General features: G+C 31.0%; 1 protein-coding gene across 3 annotated transcripts; it reads right to left on the bottom strand.

The window, feature by feature from the left end:
• Nucleotides 1-3,766: 3,766 nt before the first annotated feature.
• LOC149880958 (uncharacterized) lies at nucleotides 3,767-19,593 on the bottom strand. 3 transcript variants are annotated; one of them, XM_090068608.1, is made up of 14 exons: nucleotides 19,170-19,593; nucleotides 18,601-18,800; nucleotides 18,307-18,371; nucleotides 15,238-15,559; nucleotides 14,996-15,118; nucleotides 14,592-14,801; nucleotides 13,653-14,168; nucleotides 13,414-13,560; nucleotides 12,523-12,651; nucleotides 12,007-12,138; nucleotides 11,328-11,931; nucleotides 6,365-6,645; nucleotides 4,395-4,600; nucleotides 3,767-4,192 (listed from the first exon to the last, which is right to left on the bottom strand). In XM_090068608.1, the coding sequence occupies exons 1-12, from the start codon at nucleotides 19,348-19,350 to the stop codon at nucleotides 6,377-6,379; spliced, it is 2,898 nt and encodes a 965-aa protein (XP_089924734.1). In that variant the 5' UTR covers nucleotides 19,351-19,593; the 3' UTR covers nucleotides 3,767-4,192; nucleotides 4,395-4,600; nucleotides 6,365-6,376. The 3 variants fall into 3 exon arrangements, with proteins under 3 accessions (XP_089924734.1, XP_089924736.1, XP_089924735.1); XM_090068610.1 differs by having other exon boundaries at nucleotides 14,996-15,050; nucleotides 15,179-15,559; nucleotides 19,170-19,455; XM_090068609.1 differs by lacking the exons at nucleotides 3,767-4,192; nucleotides 4,395-4,600; nucleotides 6,365-6,645 and adding an exon at nucleotides 11,118-11,237.
• Nucleotides 19,594-19,941: the final 348 nt, after the last annotated feature.

The raw sequence follows: 19,941 nt of genomic DNA, 5'->3' as shown, positions 1-19,941 counted from the left end.
ACTTCTCAGCACAGACATCCAAATCTATTGTGAATGCCTCGATGAACCTATTGGTTTCTCTCCAATCAAGCACCGGCTGAACGTTGTTTTCATTGCGTTGAAACACCGCCACTAGTGGTAGCTAGCCATTTGGCAGTCCCATCGTATGTTTTTCACATTCCAGTAACCATCTTGCTTTATCCACTCCCGTAATTCACTCTCATACTCTTCTGGAACTGAGCTGTAATGTAATGGACTACTTCCATATCCACTTAATTATCCAGTCCAATCCATCGAACACTTCTTCATGGTCCCGTTTCTTGATTTCAAATCGTGTTTTTTCTTCGTTTTTTACCATTGTGCACACATTCCCCGCAAAACTTTCTTTGCCTAACAGAAGAATGGTAAGCTCTCCTAGCATCCATATTGAGCTCATTCCAAGCATGACAACCTGCTCCAAAGGGTCGCAAACTCGCTACTAAAACTGGATCACGCGCGCAGACATTGCCAATCTCAAGGTAAATCGTTGCCAACACATTTTTTCGCTTCCGAATGTTGTAACCTTTACATCACTCGATCGCTCCAGTCGGTCGTTCGAAACCAATTTTTGAAAAATAATCGTCGTTGAACATCCAGTATGGAAATTAACTCTTGCGTTTTTACCATCCACCTTGATTTGAATGACCACAAGTGCGGTTAATCCACGAGTATTAGAAAGGGAAATAGTGCACACCAATCGCTCTCCTCCTGTTGCTTTGTACATTTTGCCGCCACGTGTCCCATCTCTTTGCATTCGAAACACCGAACATTCCTCTTTGGAGCGGCGCAGTTCTTCGCGATGTGATTTAACCTTGGATAGTTATAGCTTACTATAGACTCAGGTGATTTCTTTTTCACAACGTTCCGGTGGGTGGTGGCAGCGGTTATATTTGACTCATTCGTGCTATTTCAATTCAAAGAGGCCCTTAATTTCCGCAACATCACGTCAATTGTCTCTTTCGCAGCTCTAAATCTTGAAGAAACTGCTTCTAGCAATCCAACAACAAACGCCAGTTGCACCGCCAAGCGTTTTAGATCCACAAAATTGACGTCCACTCGTTCCTCATCGCTCATCTTTCGTAGACTGTGTAATCATCACTTTGCAACAAGACAGAATAAAGCACTGTCAACTTAACATCTTGCATCTTCGCAATCACTTTGGTTCGCTGCAACCAAGTTGCGGCATCGGACGTACTATCATATATTTCTAAGATATTCGAAAATCTAAAAAATGAATCCATTATGCCCGGTTAGCTTGGAGTTTTCTCGCAGCGAACATAATGTTTCAATTTTAGATCTTCTTTACTCATTTAAAAAACTGTTTCTATAAAAATTTCGCATTCAATTTATACTTCAATTTACAATAAAAAACCGCTTAACAAGTTTATAATTTGTCAAGGTAAATAAGTCATTCAAATTCGCAGTAGTATCTCCCACGCAATTCAATTACATGAATATAAAAAAGAACTCTTTTTTTTTATTTAAAAAGATTAAAGTTTACTTTTTCAAAACTGTCAACAGACCAACATCAGGGATGACAACAACGCAGTCTTCATCGTGTATGAAGATCAAAAAGAGACCTTCGACATTGAAGGCATCGACCTGAATATTTTACATCTTTGTAAGTGATGTTATTCTGTATTTGATTGCTCATATCAGTTCAATTGACTCTATTACTTAGAATTTGAACCTATTTCACTTTTTAATGAAGCCTGAGAAGTCAATTAACAAATTTTAACATTTTTCTATTATCAATTTAATCATAAAACATGAATATGCTGCAGAATAAAAATTAAATGTCATAGATAAAAAAGGAAAACAGATTTGAAATTAGGTCATCAAATTTTGTAAAATACAGCCACTAATTCTAAGTCAGCAAAAGTTGTGTTTACCAGTGTAATACGTATCTAGATGTAAAAGATTTGTTAAAAATTCTTTAAGAGTACTTACAAAATTAAGTGCTCAAAAAGAATTTATGGCAAACCATCCGAGTAATATCAAGACTAGATGTAATATCAAGACTAGATTTAATATCAAGACTAGATGTAATATAAAGGTCAATTGTATGTTCAAACATGAAGAAAAGGGTGAGATTAGTAAAAAAAAAAAAAAAAGTCTGTTTCAAGTCTAATGTGTATTCAATGCAAATGTTGGATGGAAGAATAGAAAAGAAATATAAATCTGTAAATCAATAATTAAAAGTAGTATTATTTTTGAAGGTCATGAAACCTGCTCGTTAAAGAAGCAATATATGTGATGAACTCTATAAATGTCATTTGTAGACGTAAAAAACATGAATTATATACAGAATTAGAAAAAATTAACTTTGAGTTTTGATGATAATAAACATAATTTTGGATGATGGTTTACACACTTTAACATATGGTCATTACAAAATTTAAAAAGGTATTGTGTATAAAATGTATTATATGAAACGCAAAAAAGTTACAGAGTCGTTGGGTGAAGAATTTAATTTAAATGCTGATATCATTATCATTTATGTTATCTATTGAACAAGGATGCATCAGCTCGCAATAATCTATATAGCAAACAAACATAAGAAGAAATGGATAAAGTTGATAATCCTACGCTTAGAAAAAAGTTGTAGAAATCTGTTGTTGAAAATAGTGTTGGAGCAAAGCTAAAATTTGTAATGGAATTGTCGAGTAGACGAAACCTATTGAGTTTATACAATTCTTTAATTAAAAAAAAAAAAAAAAAAATTAAAATCATTCAGTGCTAGATTTCTCTCTTTCATTTTTTATTTTTTTTATTTTACATTTTTTCTTTTAGACAACTAATAACTAAAAAAGCAAAATAAAAGCCATGTTAATGACTTATATGAAATAAAGGCTGCTGAACTAATTGAAATGCAAGCATTCTCCAAATTTAACAAAGGTAGAAAATACTAAAAAGTAGTCATTGATGCATTCTCCAAATATGGCTTGTTAATTTCTCTAAAGGGTAAAAAATATAAAACTGTAGCAAAAGCATTTAAAACATTAGTATCAGGTTAGCCAAAAAAGCTGAACTTGTTTTAGTTTTAGCTATCCAGGCTGGAGTCTCTTAGTTTTATAAGGGGATTTGCTGAAAATTCATAGCTATTTTCAATTTGCAAGTGAAACTTAATTTGCTATTGTTCATTTCGTTTCCAGGTTTGAAAAATGAAAGGTTTTTGCAGCATAAAGTTGGGAAAACATAATTTTTAACAAAGTAACTAAAACGAAAAAACGAAGCCGAGTTTGAAATAATCTTAATTGTGGACACCTTCATTGTGTTTCAGCTTCAACTCTTTCAGCGTATTCTATAACTCAACATTTGAAGTGCTATAATATAATGAACAATAATAGTTTCTTATCAGCCTTAGACATTTCCGGAGCATGTTCTTGGTGTTTATTATTCTTAAAGTCATGGCCCTCTGTAATTTTTACACTCTTGCATACACATTATCTCTGTAAAGATGCCAAGTAGTTGAGCAACAATCTTAACACAATCTGTCGCAATTCCAGAAATTCATTTTTGGTACTCTTCTTTTCTTAGTAATAAGAAATGTAAATTAAGTCAAAGAGTTTAGGTCAAGAGTTTCATTATTATCAAATAAGGGTGTTGTGTTTCAATATTTGTAAACTGATGTTTTTTAACTTTCTTAAAGCTAAAAGAAAAAGCCAATTTTCCATTGAAATCAAAACAAATTTTGACACGTTATTTGACACCCAATAATTTTTAAAAACAGAAATTGAAGAGAACATTTAAAGTGGCCATTAATGGTACACTATTTATTTACATAGATAATTACATCAAACTTAGACAAAAAATAAGTTAAAAAAAATTACAGGCTAAAGATTCATTTGCTCTCTATTAAACGTTAAAAGTACATAAACTGAATTAAAGTCACTAAGCAATTGACGTTCAAGTTTCGCATTAATTGTCAAATTACAAATTCATATTAAAATTGGTCTTTGGATTCTATCACTTTTTCCACTTTGAATTCAAGCATTTTTCTAACTCTTCTTGCTCGTGTTTTGCGTAGATTTTGTACTTGAGCAAATACTCTCCAATCCTTTTCTTAATCTCTTGAATACCAGATATGTGAAAGTGGTCACAGTCAACATCACCAGGAACATCTTTAACATCTTCAAGCCAGTCTGTAAAGAGAATGTCCTCTTTTTGGATTCTAGATAAAAATCAATATTTGGCATATTTAGAAATCATTAGTTAGGTATTTTCTAAGAATTGTACAAAAGGTATACCCAGCACTATTAAGTTCAATATTTTAGGTCGCAGTATTTTGGCATCGTAGTTTGGTATTTCGGCGAAATTAATGTTTATGCCCTTGAAATCAAAATATTGAAGGTATTATATAAAATTGAAAATACTTAGTATTATTTCCGGACTGCTCATAGTAATTATTGAGTTTGTCGCTGTATTTTTGAGCTAACGAATCAGCCATTCCAGTCTTTCCGAGTTTGAAATCCTTTATCCATTGAGGATCTGTCTCTTTTTCCGGTGTGTTCCTTATCCGTCGAAGTTCCTCCCTGATCTGATCAATGAATGGACCGCATTTGTTGATGCATAAAATTACCTGACAAGTGGGGTAAAAATTATTTAACAATAATAAGTTTTTTAACCCGAGATTTCTTACGAGGTTTTTATCATTAAGGAGTAACCAGGTAAAAGAACAAAATTAAGTTCTTGGTTTAAGAGCAGCAATTTTATACATATAAAAAGACGTAATACTGATTAATAATGACTTTGCGATACAGTGAAACATGTTATAAAGTAGCATTAATAAGGAAACTTGCATGTGTAACATACTCTGAATTACAGAAATAAACAACATCAGCGGGATGCAGTTTGTTTTAAGCGACTTAGGCTTTAAAATGCTTTTTTTAAAGCCTGAGTTGCTTAAGACAAACAATATTTAATAAACATTTGCATAAACCAATTTTAAAATGTTTTTTATGGAAGAACAAGGTAAAATTATATGATGAGCTTTTTTTTTTTCAAGCATCTGCCATTGTTTAATAATTACTGCTTCAGCAATCATCGTTTCGAGGGAGATCACTTACAGTTTGAAAACCACGAGAATAAAATTATTTATGACAAAAACTTAAACGAAATTTTTAAAACATAATATTATATTATTTAAATAAGATTTACAAATTCGTGGAAAATCGGTTTTTTAGGCCTATTTGCCTGAATAAATTTTGGTCTGACTATGAAAAGAAATGAAAACACCGTTACCAGTAAAGAAGATTTTGAAGTGCTATATTCTAAACAGAGTTTCTTATAATATCTTGTAAAAGATGAAGCCATTTTTATGTAAGGCCATTAATGCTATCTAAGACAACTTATGGCTTACACACAAGACAATATAGTGTGCTTACAATAAAGTCTTCGTGTGCACTCTATCATACTGGTATATTTACATTTAATACTTACAGTTACGATCTCAAATAAAGTATGCTTGTCGGTGTTAAGAAAGTCCCAAATTTAAAATATTTACCTAATTATAATGCTTCTTGCCCTTTAATTAGATGTAAATTTAATTTGGTGTTAACTTTTGAAAGCCGTGATGAAAAATTCCTTTTGAAAGATGGATCTCAAATGATTTATTTACACAAATGTTATATTTGCATAAGGTAAGAAGCATTGCTAGTGTGGTGAATAATGTCTTCAAGATGCAATTAGCGTGTGTGTAGGTGTTAATGTATGTAGGTGCTAATGTGTGTAGGTTTTAATGTATGTAATTGTTAATGCACGTAAAGTCTTAATTTATCAAATGTGTCAAAATAACGCGGTTGTAAAACTGTATAAAAAGGGAGTGTAGTTTGTAAAAATGTATGATTTGCAGTCAGATGGAAAAAAAATATTATCAAGTTCATAAAGAAAACAGTGAATCTTTAGTGTCTCAGGGAAAGTCTTAATAATTCCCCACACTAGCTTTGCAATATGCAATTTATCAAATAAAATTGCAAAAAGGTTTTCAATAATAAAAGTTTAGCTTTGTACATTCAAAGTTTTAACTAAAATATGATAGAATAGACCATCTTTTCTGCTATTCATCAAATTTTTTTTTTTTTTTTCATTTTCATTTTCATCAGGCAAAAGACGATAGAGGTCTATAAGATAGACGTCTATTTAACGTTCATTCAAGACGTGATTTCAGACATCTTTTAGACCAGTTCTCAGATGCATATTAGATGTATTTTAGATATCTTTTTGCCTGCTGGGAAAGAAAAAACAAAAACAAAAAAGAGTAGTACAATTAAAACACTGTTAATGAATAAGAAATTATAGATAAATGGTGAAACAGTTTATACATTAAGCTTTAACAAAACAGTACCTGAGTGCAATCTTATCCCTGCATAACTTTGAAGACTTTGGAAATCTCTTCGCTAATAATCTGGTTGATGTCTCCGGTGAAGGGAATGACAACCAGTATCAGGTTGTTCATGGCTCCACAGATTGAAAATGTCTTAGAGTGATAATCCAAGCTGTTGCTGCCAGGAAAGTCAACAACATATACTTTTTCATTTAGCTGATAAGTCATTGGAACCTCGGTGTGAGTGAACCATCCACATTCTCCCTCAATCCCCCATATCTTGTTTAGAAGAGTAGTTTTACCTGTAAATTACATCTTTATTAATGGTAATCATTGCTTGGTTGAAATTGGTAGGAGGCCTCAGACACTAATAAAACTTATATGCTATTTTCAAGCAGTTTTTATTATTTTTGAGCACCGCTAAACTTATTTACTGCGAGTAACCCCTGAACGAGTTCAACTCGTCTTAGCGGTAAATGTGACTTTTCATAAGTAACATTTTTGCTACTCCAAGTAAGTAGTTTTCAGCGTCAGTTTTTTACAATTATAAAAATGGTGCTCGATCGGAAATAGTGTTGCAGTAGTAGGTCTTGTAAAAAATAGATCAGAAAGAGGGAACACCTTGCAAGCCATGCGACCTCTCAGAATCACTTGTAATTTTTTGTATCATTAGTGAAAAAACTGGTGGAATTTTCTACCGTCCGAAATCCGGTCGTCTAAAATCCGGCCGTTTACTCGTTGGTTAAGGATTAAAAAAAACAACAAAAATTGCAATTTTTTCTAAATAAAGTGCTCTTTTTTTTAACAAAATAACATACAACAAATTTTTTACTCAAAAACTAAAAACAATTTTTTCATATCACTTTTCTTTACTATTTTATAGTTAAATGAAGATAAAAAATTTAAACTTATTTCAAAGAAATCAGAAAATCGAGAGATTTTTATTTAATTAAAACGGAGACTTTTTAACTTAAATAAAAGTCTATATTCAATTTTAAGATAATCTTTTGACTTAATATATTTATATTATGTTTTAGAGTTATTAAAAATTTAACATAAATTCAGCTGTTATTAAATTTTAGTTATGTGCACAAAAACAAAAAAAAAGAACAAAAAAACAAAAAATTTACGAGTGGAGGCTGCTGTTTTACGTAAGAGTCGTATTGTAAAACAATTTCAATTTATCAATCAATCAATCAATCAATCAATCAATATATTTCGTGTTAAGGATGTTACAAAAAACACAGGTCATTGCAAATAGTAATTCACTAATAAAACGCAATGACCTAAATAATATAAAGAAAAGATAAGAGAAAAACATAAGAAATAAACTAGTTACATAGTAAAAGTAGAACTTTACAAAAATTTATAAGTAACACTTATAAAACAGACTTTTAAAAGAGTTAAAATATAGGTCAAATAGTTATTATAATGTATTCACATATACATACATATATATGCATATAAACAAATAAGAAATAACAAAATGTACATAAACATAAAGAAAAAAGTTATAGAGGTTAAGAATAAAGTTAAGCGTAACTTTTTAGATAAAATGATGGAGTGACTTTAAGAACAGATTCTTGGATCTAAGGATAAAATCTGTTTTTAGGGAGTACGGAAGGGTGTTCCAAGAAAGGATACACTGGTATGTAATAGAATTTATTCCATGTTTAGTTGTCTGTTTTTGTGGGACGGTTAAGTTGTTAAAAGTGACTGATCTTAGGTTATGCCCACACGTTGTCCTAATATTAAAGTAGTTACGAAATATGGACGGAAGGAGACCGTGTTGTTGATCCCAGACAAATGAACAATTTAGAAACTGGATTAAATCATAGAAACAAAGAACTTTAGATGTAAGATACAGGATGTCAGTAGGGAAGTCTCTTGGACAGAAATTAATTATTCGTATTGCTAATATATTGTAAGAGTATTGTTATATAAATATGCGATAAACACAAAGAAGAGATCGTATATCACAACCAGTGGTAGAAGAGTTGCTCGAGTCCGTTGTTGTTTGACAGGTTACTTCAAGAGAGCGACGTTTCGATGATCACGCTATTTACAAATTAACCATATTTCACATTAACTGTTTTATGACAATTTGATTACCGCAACAGAGGCCTTGCAAATGAATTGTGACATCAAAACACTAAACTCTTTTTGGATTGCTACTTTTAAAACTCTTCTGGATCCACTCTAAATTTCCAGGCAACTAAATTTCCAAGCAACTAAATTTCCAAGCAACTAAATTTCCAGGCAACTAAATTTCCAGGCAACTAAATTTCCAGGCAACTAAATTTCCAGGCAACGAGAGGTTTTATCATTTTTAGTTAAGATTTTTTAATTTCACTGAAATTTCAACTTTCTAAGTTTTCGATTTTAGCCATTTCTTTGAAACTGGAGAATTTGTAGGTAAATGAAGAATTAAACATGAACTTTGTTCACTTTTTTTTTTAGTTCTACGGAAAAAATGTTCCGCTTAGTTCTAGATGGCTCTGGATAGTTCTAGAGAGTCTTATTATATCAAATTAACTGAAATGGTGAGAAACTTGGATTTGCATTTTTTGCTTGAATAACATATATGAATTAGGAGTGGATTTAATTGCGATTATTGACTTACTTAAAGAAATAAAAAAACTGAAGACATTTGCAAACAAAAACTTAAATATGATAAAGCTTACTTTATCTACATTTATTTCAAATGTGAAGAAAAAACTAAAATATTGTGGTAGAAACTATGATACATTTATACAAAAAGAATATCAATTGCTTCAAGGAAATGTTACGACCTACCTAACAAAAGAGAAAAGAGAAAATAAACTAGCTGATAAATATTATGAAGCTCTATTAGCTTTTGTCAAAAGTGCAAATGCTGCTGTTAAAAAAAAACAACTTTTACTTAAAAAAATTATTTCAAATGTTTTAGAGATAAAAAACTCAAAGACATTTTGGATAAAGTTTTTCCATTAAATAATTGAGGAGGAAGCTAACGCATTAAAAATGAAAACTGACCTCAGTGATAAACAACATTAAATGATCAGAAACTCAGCTCTTGCACGTAATCTACTTATATATCTCATCTTCCACAATATTTTAATTGAAAAGCTTATGTTATCCTGCAAAATAAACTTTGTTCTGAGATTTCTGTACTCTTTAAAGTATATTCTGTTTGTCGAATTTCAGTTAGAGCAATGAGCAAAAGTATTTATTAGCAAAAGTATGAAACAAATGATAAATTTATAGAACTTAAGCATGGAGAAAGGCTTTTCAGTAAACCTTTTGTGCCTTCATTGCTTAAGATAAAAGATGCCATAATTTGTAAAATAGAAAATCCTTCAAATTGTCACTTTTGTCGACTTCTCCATTTACAATATAAGAAAGAGAGTCCATTATTATGCAAAGAAGAAGAACAGGTTTAAAAAGTCTAAATGCTATGTTAGAAATATTTTGCAGAGTTATTAATAATGCAGGAAGAATGGTGACCTTTACAATCAGTTATAAGATTGATATATCCGAAAGATCGCATAACATTCTCATAACCACATCTTGTGGATATCACATTAATAACAATAAACTAGAATCATGCTGTACTGAAACAGCTAAATTTATAGTGAGTTTGTATGACTGGTATGTTACTGGTACTAGTATGTTACTGGTACTGGTATGTTACTGGTATGACTGGTATGTTACTGGTATGACTGGTATGTTACTGATATGTTACTGGTATGACTGGTTTGTATGACTGGTATGTATGGCTCCTACAGTACACAAACTGCTACTGCATAGTTCCATTACACAAAATCAAACTTTGCAATTCAGGGTATCTTTAGAGGATGCCCTGGAGTCTTAGAATAAACAGATAAGATATTCTAGAGCTCAACACACAGCAAAAAATTTGAGGTTAAACACTATGATAAATTAGATGCATTATCTTCTAGTAAAGGTCAGGAAACAAAAGAATTTTAAAGAAAAATCATTACTAGATGAGTTAAAATGGTTGTAATGTAAATAATTGCATAAACAAAAAACCCTGAAATAAATCCTTTTTTTCTATGAATTAACATCCTTTAAAAAACATTTTTATGCAAATATCAAATTGAGTAATGAATTTTAAATTGAGTAATGAATCAAATAGAGCAAAACCTAACACGCGCATAAACGCATGTGTGCGCATTTACGCGTCAAAGGTGCGCATAGAAAATATCTTTGTTAACAAATTTGAATTCTAGTTCTTGTTTAATTTTAGTTGAGCAAAACGTTCTTTAAACATTTCGGGTAAATTTTTCACAATTTCTTTAGATCTTAGAAATAAGCTAGAAAATTTTTTTGAGAATTTAGTCCAAAATCTTGTTGACAGATTTTAGGCCTTAATGAAAACCAGGTAATTTTGAAAAAAAACCGATGAGGTATTCCAATTCTTTTAATAAGTACTAATTTTATAATAATAATAGCAATTGTACTGAGTATTAATACATGTTGTAATGCTAAACTTAAAGAATAAACTTTTTAATAAGAATTCTTCCGTAGGAATAAAAACGCAAAAATCTCAGACTTGACTAGAGTAAAAAAATACTTGCTAGTGCCAATCCCACAGCCCCGAGGGCCACTGGTTGAAGCTTAAGTTTAAAACAAACATGGGGTTTTTTACAAAATAATTAATGGTATAAAGGTTACAAATTAATTAAATATGCAAAAATAATACAAAAAGCAAATTAATAATCAATCAACTGTGATAACATAAGTAAGTCAAATTTCATACTATTTTTTAAATCCTGTTGATCCCGCCATTTTCGTGGTTATACATGTAAACAGTAGTTGTTTATGCATGGTTGATCGTGTTTTTGATGACACTTCATTATCTCTTTTACCAAAATATTTTATACCTACTTATCTAAACCCATATTCCTTTACATATATTTGCAATTGACTTAACACTATTAGAATGGCTTGACAAGTTAATGAAAGTAATAAAAATACTCACCAGCATCTTGAATTCCAACGACACCAATGTAACATTGAGTAGCAAGAAGGTTCCTAATGTCGTGAATAGCTCCAATGCAATCAATCCTTTTTAAAACGGACTCCTGTGAAGATGCCTTACATTCACTCAGAATTGTTCCTCTAAAGTTTTCCCACTTCTTTTCTTTGTCATACAAGAACAAAAGAGCGTTTTCTAGACTGTAAATCTTTCCCTCCATTCTGTAGTCGGATATTTCTTGATACATTAATGACTTTTTTTGTTGGTTGTCTAGCTGCCATGTTTTTATAAGCTCATCAACAATAAACTTGAGAAACTCTTGGTAATTCTCCTCAACCAATCTTTCGTCTAACAAGCTGTTCGCCACATATCCAGCCCCTGCAAAGCCAACAACACCTGCCGCGCTAGTTGCTGCCAGGGATACAGCTTCAATTGTTCCTAACATAACCAGCCCTGGTCCTGCTATGAGTGCCATCAGGCTGCCACCGATGATTGCTGAAATTCCTATTCCGATCATTTTAGCAACAGATGGCTCAACTTTAAGTTTAATGGGCGATTTCAAATATGACGATACCTCATCGCAAAGAGATTGAATCTTCTTGTATTCCTGTTGTAGAAAGATACTTTAGGAAAAAAAAACAATTCAGTATTTCTTGGTTGAAAGAATATTGATAAGCTTTACCTCTTCATTGCTGAGTATGAACTGATTTTGTTTCGGATTGTCAAACATTTTTATCAGTTGGGCCTTTTCTTTCTCCGGTAGACAGAAGTTAGCAAGACTCTTTACTTTGGTTATGATTAACTGCTCTTGAGTCTATAGAAAATACAAAGAAACAGCTCGAACTATAAAGAAACTGTAAATAGCACAAACAACTCTATAAATGGTTTTCATTCAAATAAATACTTGACATTTACTTAGTATCATATAGATATAAATGTGTAACCCATTCTGACTCTTTATTTTAAATCCGTTTTATATTGTTTCAAACGTTATTTAATCTAAAATAAGACTTGATTACGAAATTAATCTGGGTTTCATCTGAATACTTGTTTTAACGATAAAATGTCTAAAAATCTAAGCCTGTACTTAATTGATCAAGCGGGTTTTCTTGCACACAAAGAGTTTAAAATCTTCCTGTAAAGGTAAATGCTAAGTTATCAGGAATTGAGAGTTGCATCTTATAAACATGGAGACTACCTCAATATGATTGCTTTGTCTGATTATCTGGGTTATTCCCATTCCCCGTTGGATTGCCATTTTGATTACTCTTGAAACGGAATCGTGATGAGACAGTTGATTGAGACTCGGCATTACCATGTTACGAAGCTGAATAATTGAAAAGTAATTATTCTTATTATTCTTATATATTCTAATACTTTTATATGAGTGTTAATTATTTATTTAATTAGTTATTACATTATTAACATATATATATCAAAGGTTCAGTCGCAGATTGTACTTCATTCAGAATCCTCATACAACTTTCAGTTAGTAAATCCTAAAGGTAGAGCATTCCAATTAAAGAATCAAAATGAAATAAAAGACCATCTGCCAGAATTGATTCCTGCTCATAGAGAAAAAGCAAATTAAGAACTCGAGGAAAAGAATAAGTAAGATGTAAAGAAGAATATAGTTAAATGTAGTTATTAGGAAGAAATTAAGATTCAATGTAAATTAAATTCCTTATAAGTAAAGAAAAGTTCTGAAGATACTCACAAATGAATGTCAAAATTTGTGTTTCTTCATTTTATGTGGTGTGAGTGGGTGAAAAAACAATGTGAGTCAAGTATTAATATTATAATTAAATCATTATTATTAAAATTAATTAACTATTATGAACTGTTTATTCAAATTTGAATATTTAAATTACTTAAAAACTTTCTTTCTTCAAAACTAATGAGTTTTAAGCATAATAACGTTTTTTAGAAAGCAAGTTTCTTTTTTATCCCTACCAATTCATTATAACAACTAATATCAAATAACTGATTTGGTAAAGTAAAGTTTTCAGTTTCCTTAAATGCTCACCAAATTAAATTACTTATCAACAATACCAATTTAATTTGCAAGAAAAAAACTCTTGAGCTTTACTTTGTCCTTCATCAGAAAATGTTCACACTTCCCAAACACCGTTGTCAACTGGATTCGAGATCCACAGTCCGCCATATTTGGCATCATTTCAAAGTCCTCCTCCAGAATGACTGAGTCTATGTGTTCACTCATTACCATCTGTTTCATCTGAAATATTGTACAAATGGTTTGTAAAATTGAAATATTTCTTTATAAACCTGTATAATAAAAATCAAAAATAAACCTATGACTTTTCTTACTTGAAACTTCTCTGGATTTTTCGCAAACGGAAATCCGAAATCAAAGTTGCACTTGTCCAACACCACGTGGTACAGGTTAGGACCAGTCAATCGCAGTTGAAGACGATCATCTTTCTCTTCTGAGTAAACCTTTATTAACTCAGCATCCTGGATCTCGGGAATGTACCTGTTTTTTTCAATGACTTTTCTGAGAACTGATTTTTGAATCACACATTCTAGATCAATATGCTCTTTGAAAATGACATTTGGAAACATTCCTGCTGGAGTTCCCCATGTAGACAGGCAATGTTCGTAGCGATCCACACTGTGCTCAACCGCGCATGGGGTCTCTTCAGAGAAGCAGAGTTTATCAGAGAGATCCATATTTTTTTCAATTTCCTTGATATGCATATATTCAGCCGTAACACACTTCTCTTTTGTCTCATTTAAAAATAGGAAATTTCCTATCGTAGCGTAAACACTGCTTGAGTTGGGAACAGTCGCTGACTTTTGATTTTGAACAGAGTAGATAACATCCTAAGAAAGGTTGATATTAGATTTTTTTTTTATACTAAAGTAACAAAAGTAATGAAATTGAATTATTATCAAAGTTTATTTACGCATTTATTTATTTAAGCCTTATTCAGCTAAAGCAATTTTTTTGTTTCCTTTGCGCAACGGACAATATACAATATAACCTACCGTATATACAATATAACCTACCGTATATACTCGCGTATAAGTCGAGAAATTTTGGACGAAATATTTACTCTAAAACAGCAATTCGACTTTTATGCGGGTCAGAAAAAAAACAAATTTATTTCTAGAAATTTTTTTTTTCGTATTTCTTATTTTTTGATTAAAAAATGTTTCATTTAATATTGATTTTGTATTGATTTTGGATCGACTTATACGCGAGTATATACGGTAGTTTAAAACAGTCTTTATATAAATCTTTACCTTCGCTATCTTTACAACTCCAACCGCCAAAGTTAGTGTCGTAGATTGTGAAAAAAGACAACATGTTTCTAACACTTGTTCAATGATGGGAGCAATATTGCTGAGTTTGTTCATGAATTCGGTTTTTTTAACGATTAACGCGTCTTTGTTCAAGAGAAAATAGTCGGCTGCCTCTTTTGTTGTTCGGAATGTGTTGACCAATGTCTTAACCTAAAGTTTTATAAATCAACTTTGTAAATAAAGATATTGCAAAGTGCCTAAGCATGACTGTGAACAAAAACGTTCCGATTTATACAATAACAATCAAATTCAATAATCGTATTAACTGTTAATAGTCAAATCCTAAAAAAGTATGCTTTCAATACAGCCTGTTTTCCTATTTAGAACTCTTATAATGGACCCACCTGTGCGTTTAGTTGTGCAGCCATCGCTTCCAGACACATACTGTACGACAGCAACCTAGGAACGGGATCCAGGAAGTTAACTGAGTGATACAAGTGCTTCGAAATGCCTTTCTCATTACAAAACTGAAATTTGAAAAAAAAATACCCCGTTTCTCAAACTTGAAACTTATTTTCTCATTTTACCTTTTTTTAATATCATTTTTATCTGAAAAGTAATGGCACTAAATATCACTCATTTCAACCTTTCGGATATCTCCATCTCCAACCATTGGAGCCCCAAACGTGAAACACTCGACCGATCTTTGATCTTGATTTTTTTGGAAACCTTTTCGTTTTTCCTCTTCCAACAAAGCAAAGATGGCAACGATGGTAGCGACGGCTCCCCCCATTGAATGTCCGCAGAAAATGATGTTCGATTGTTTATAAGTCTTTTCGTTCAAAATTTTCTGGAGAGGAAAAGTATTTGCGCGCGAAAGAAATCCGGCATGAAACTTCCCGGTTATGCCACAATTCACACGGAATGCTTTCATGTTTTCTTTCCAATCATAGACTGATTGTGTACCCCTAGAAATTAAAAGTGTTTAATTGTTAATATGTAAAAAATGCTAATTGAAACTGAAATTTTAAACATTTTTCACACCAAGAGAGTGCATATGTTAAAAAAAAAAACATTTGAATATATTTATGAAATTTCTTATAAAAGGTTCTAGTTTACTTATAAAAAACGTTTGGGCTAAAAGTTGTATCAAAAACTTCTTAAGAGGAGTTAAATCAGTGATTCCCAACCGGTGGTCCATGGACCCCTGGGGGTCCATGTGAACTTTTGAAACAGACCACAAGGTAAACGTAAATTCAAAATAAACTTGGGTTATTGAATTTTAGTTTTGATATTTTTCTCTGTTTTATAGAAACAAATAAATCTTAAATTTAAAATGTAATTCATGCTAGACAACATGTTGAACAAAATCTGTGTAAGCCAATTCGACGTTAACCGTCTACGACTTGCGGACCACTACGAAACAATAAATACATTACATATTATTCTTACATCCCTAAATTTTAAATGCTACATAAAATTATCTTATTTTATGATAAATATATTTTTCCTAACTACTTAGTTTGAAAGAAAGTTATTTTTATTATTTTCTTTGAATAGTCGAGAAAATACTACTCTCCAATGAATTATACAAATCTCGAGTTAATATGTTACATTATTTTATATTATTTTTTAAATTCTTTAGATGTCTAAAAGTAAAAAAAGGTCATATTCAGATGAATATATGAAATATGATTTTACCTACATGCTGAAAGAAACCATTTGCTACCACAGTGTGTTATATGTTACTAAGTACTTGGAAATGACTCTATAAAACCCTCAAAGCTTGCTATTCACTTGAATAAGTGCCATCCTGATCTTCGAACAAATGATTCTGATATTTTCAAAAGAAAATTTGAATCACTGAAGAAATGTAAGTTGGATAAAACTGAGATTATTCACCTAACTTAACAGAATATAGTAGAATCATCTTATAAGGTTTCATATATAATAGCACAGAAGAAAAAAGCTCACACATTGGCTGAAGAAGTTATACTTTCATGTACAAATGTAATGGTTAGATTATAATTTGGAGAAGAAGCTGTAAAGAAGAGAGATAATATATCTTTATCAAATACTACAGTCAAGCGAAGGCTAACTGACATTTCATCAAATGTTAAAGAAAATGTTATTAAAGAAATTAAAGAATCACCATATTTTTCTATTCAGTTATATGAGTCTATAGATGTAAGTTCAATGGCACAATTAATTGTATTTTGTAGGTATATTCACAATAATAAATTCAAAGAAGAATTTTTGTTCTTTTTTTTCCTTGAAACAACAACAAAAGCAGCTGATATTATGGAAATTATGAAACAGTTTTTCAATGACAATCAATTACAATGGAAATATTTGTTAGAAATTACTACTCATAGAGCTCCTGCCATGATGGGTTGTAATTCTGGATTGCAGACTAGGGTAAAAGAGATTGCTCCAAATGTAGTTGGTGTACACTGTTTTATTCATAGACAGGCTTTGGCAACCAAAACATTGCCAGGTAGTTTGTATTTAATCAATTAGTCAAATTAGTGTATTTAATCAATATGCTGACCACAATAAGTTATTGTTTTTAACTTCAGTGTGATGGCTTTCTGCTGGAAATTTTTTGGAAAGATTTTTCAAGCTTAGAAACAAAGTGAAAGAATTTTTATGTCAAATGAAAAGTGGACTGGTAGAATATTTTGAATTTGATGATTTTGAAATAACAACTGCTTATCTTGTGGACATTGTGGGTCATTTTAACAAGGTAAATTTGCAACTTCAAGGCAAAAATGCTTATGTCATTGCACACTTGGATAAATTCAGGCATTTATTGAAAAGCTCAAACTGTATAAGACAGAATTTTTAATGCAAATCTAATAATGTTTCAGAATTTAAATAGCAAGATTGGAAATAACATGCTTCTTGAAGTTATAAAGATAGAAATACTAGATAAATTGATTAATGAAGTTGGTTACTATTTTCCAGATGTGAACCTCTTGAGCAGTGAAGTAATTATATCACCAATTTCATGTGATGCGAAAAATGTGAATGAGAAAGCACAAGAAGAATTTATAGAGTTAAAGAATGATACCACTGCTAAGGATCACTTCAAAATAACACCATTAAATAACTTCTGATTGAAAATGAGAAATTCATATTCATTGTGTTCAACAATTGCACTTAAAGCCCTTATTCCTTTTTCAACATCATATTTGTGCGAAGCAGGATTTTCAGCCATGTCATCTATAAAAACCAAAAAAAGAAATTGACTTGAAATCAATGCAGATATTAGATGTGCTCTATCAAAAACTAAACCGAATTTTCAGATGTTAATTGCTGGCAAGCAGTGCCAGAATTCACATTGACCTGTTTTTGTATCATATATTAACTAATACAAAATATTTTTAAGTCATAGATAGTCTATTCTATTAAAAAATACCTTGAATAAAATATTGTCCTAATGAATAAAAATTGCATTACTAAAATATTCGCCTTGTAATAATTTTTAAAAGAAAATGGGTCCATGGAGATTTTATGATATATAATTTGGGGAACGGGTTAGAAAAGGTTGGGAACCACTCCTATAACTAATTTTTCTCCTTCAATATTGTCATTTCCTCAAATGAACGTTACAAAGTATTTTGGGACGTAAATATCTATTGATCTTGTTTCTATCCGGTGCATATTAAAACAAACTCAATGAGTTTTTAATCTCAGTTGAAAATAGATTTACCTGAATGAAACGTACACGTCATTACACTCAACATCCTCTGCCACAATGAAGGAACACTTATCATCCTAGTTTTTAAAGCATACGTTATCATTAAAATTGAGTTAACAGCTGTACACGCGTATCGTAATGCTATCAATATATTACTTTAAAAGTATCTTTAAATTATACTTGGAAACTATTTCCTTCCCCAAAACTATCACTAATTTGTGAAGTAGGAAATAAATCCCATGATAAATCCTGAAGTTGACGAAACAAATAATACCAAGTACTAAATAAAGTTGAAAATAAATACACCTGACTCTGAAACACGTGCTTCAAACTATGGTTTTGAATGTTTTTATTGAGAAAATTTAAACACTCTTCAACCCCCGTCAGGTACGCCGCTTTGCTAGCAACAACCGCATTTTGTAATCGGTTCTTTATTGAATATTCTTCCCAGGCGGATTGCGGGACCTCACGATGATGATTTCGAGGTAGAATCCGGTAATATTCACCTATATAAAGCAAAATAACCTATTCGTGACTACTAATTTCATAAAAATTAGTTTTAAGTTGTAATGAGCTTCACACAGTAAAAAGCGATCAAAATGTGAAACTATTTCAAATGAGTTTGGTTTTTAATGGTATAATTTACCCGTATTAAAAGCCATTTTAAAAAAAGAAAATAAAGTTTTGGGATTTTACACGGGAGAAAAAAAAAAAGAAAGAAAAAGAATAAAAAGTCGAGTAGCAGGGAGACATATCACACAGAAGTGTATGTATTTACTTGCGTTTGTGATGTATAGTCTATCAGTCATGCAAAAAGAAGTAACTGAATAATTCTTGTTCACTAAACAAGACAGAAATCAATCCAAATCCGGTACCTGCAATGAACTTTTCTTTTTTCTTGATGACGATATTTTTTTTACTCTTCTCATGCTTTAATGTTATGGGAGTGAAGTCAAGTTCGAAAACTTCTTTCAACACTTCCGGTTCGAGATCATCGACGTCGAAAGTTTCTTCTTGATTTTCATACGCGATAACGACTTCGTTATTGTCACCCATGATGTTGGTCGTTCGATGGTTTTGAAAAAGTTAACTCGTTTTAATCTTCTTAAATAAAGTTTCTTTTTTAATATTGACTCCTTCTGATTCTTTCAATATTTTTCTGAAGGTAAAGTTCACGTTTATTCTATAGACAAATGGATGAAAATTCATCAAAATAAAGTTCTACCAATGAAAGAGCCCTTTAATCAAATATCTTGCACAAATCATCTCAATTTATAATACATTGATTTTACTTCAATAAAAATTGTTTATTAATTAATTCTTTTCATAAAAATCGAATATTGTTTGTTAATAATAGTAAAATACCGTTTACTATTAATTTAAAATGAAGTATCATAATTATAGAAACAGAAAGTTTTATAAACCTTTTTTGGTTATTTAAAAGTTTAATTACAATCAAACGATATTCGCCAAATTCAAAACCAGCTGAACTGCATTTTTAAAGTTAAAAGTGTTTTATTTTCATATTGAAATAAATCAAATTTAAAACAACACGCGAAGTTGATTAAAGCAAATGTTTACTTGTGATTTGTTTCGCGTAATATTTAGAATAAAAATATTTAGAATAAAAATATTTAGAACAAAAAT

Source organism: Hydra viridissima, unplaced genomic scaffold (assembly GCF_058129835.1).
Source record: "Hydra viridissima isolate aposymbiotic clone 2 unplaced genomic scaffold, HvirCarnegie_v1 scaffold_12, whole genome shotgun sequence".
Classification (NCBI taxonomy): Eukaryota; Metazoa; Cnidaria; class Hydrozoa; order Anthoathecata; family Hydridae; genus Hydra; species Hydra viridissima.
The sequence above is the reverse complement of the archived record's forward strand: the minus strand, read 5'-3'. Positions and strand labels throughout refer to the sequence as shown.

Bases quoted from the DNA above. Each gene is read 5' to 3' on its own strand.
- LOC149880958 (XM_090068608.1), bottom strand. From the start codon at position 19,350: ATGGGTGACAATAACGAAGTCGTTATCGCGTATGAAAATCAAGAAGAA. The intron at 15,560-18,306 runs GTAAATCTATTT...TTTAATTTCTAG, and splicing joins GACGTGTACGTTTCATTCAG to GGGTACACAATCAGTCTATG. The intron at 6,646-11,327 runs GTGAGTATTTTT...TGTAATTTACAG, and splicing joins CGTTGGAATTCAAGATGCTG to GTAAAACTACTCTTCTAAAC.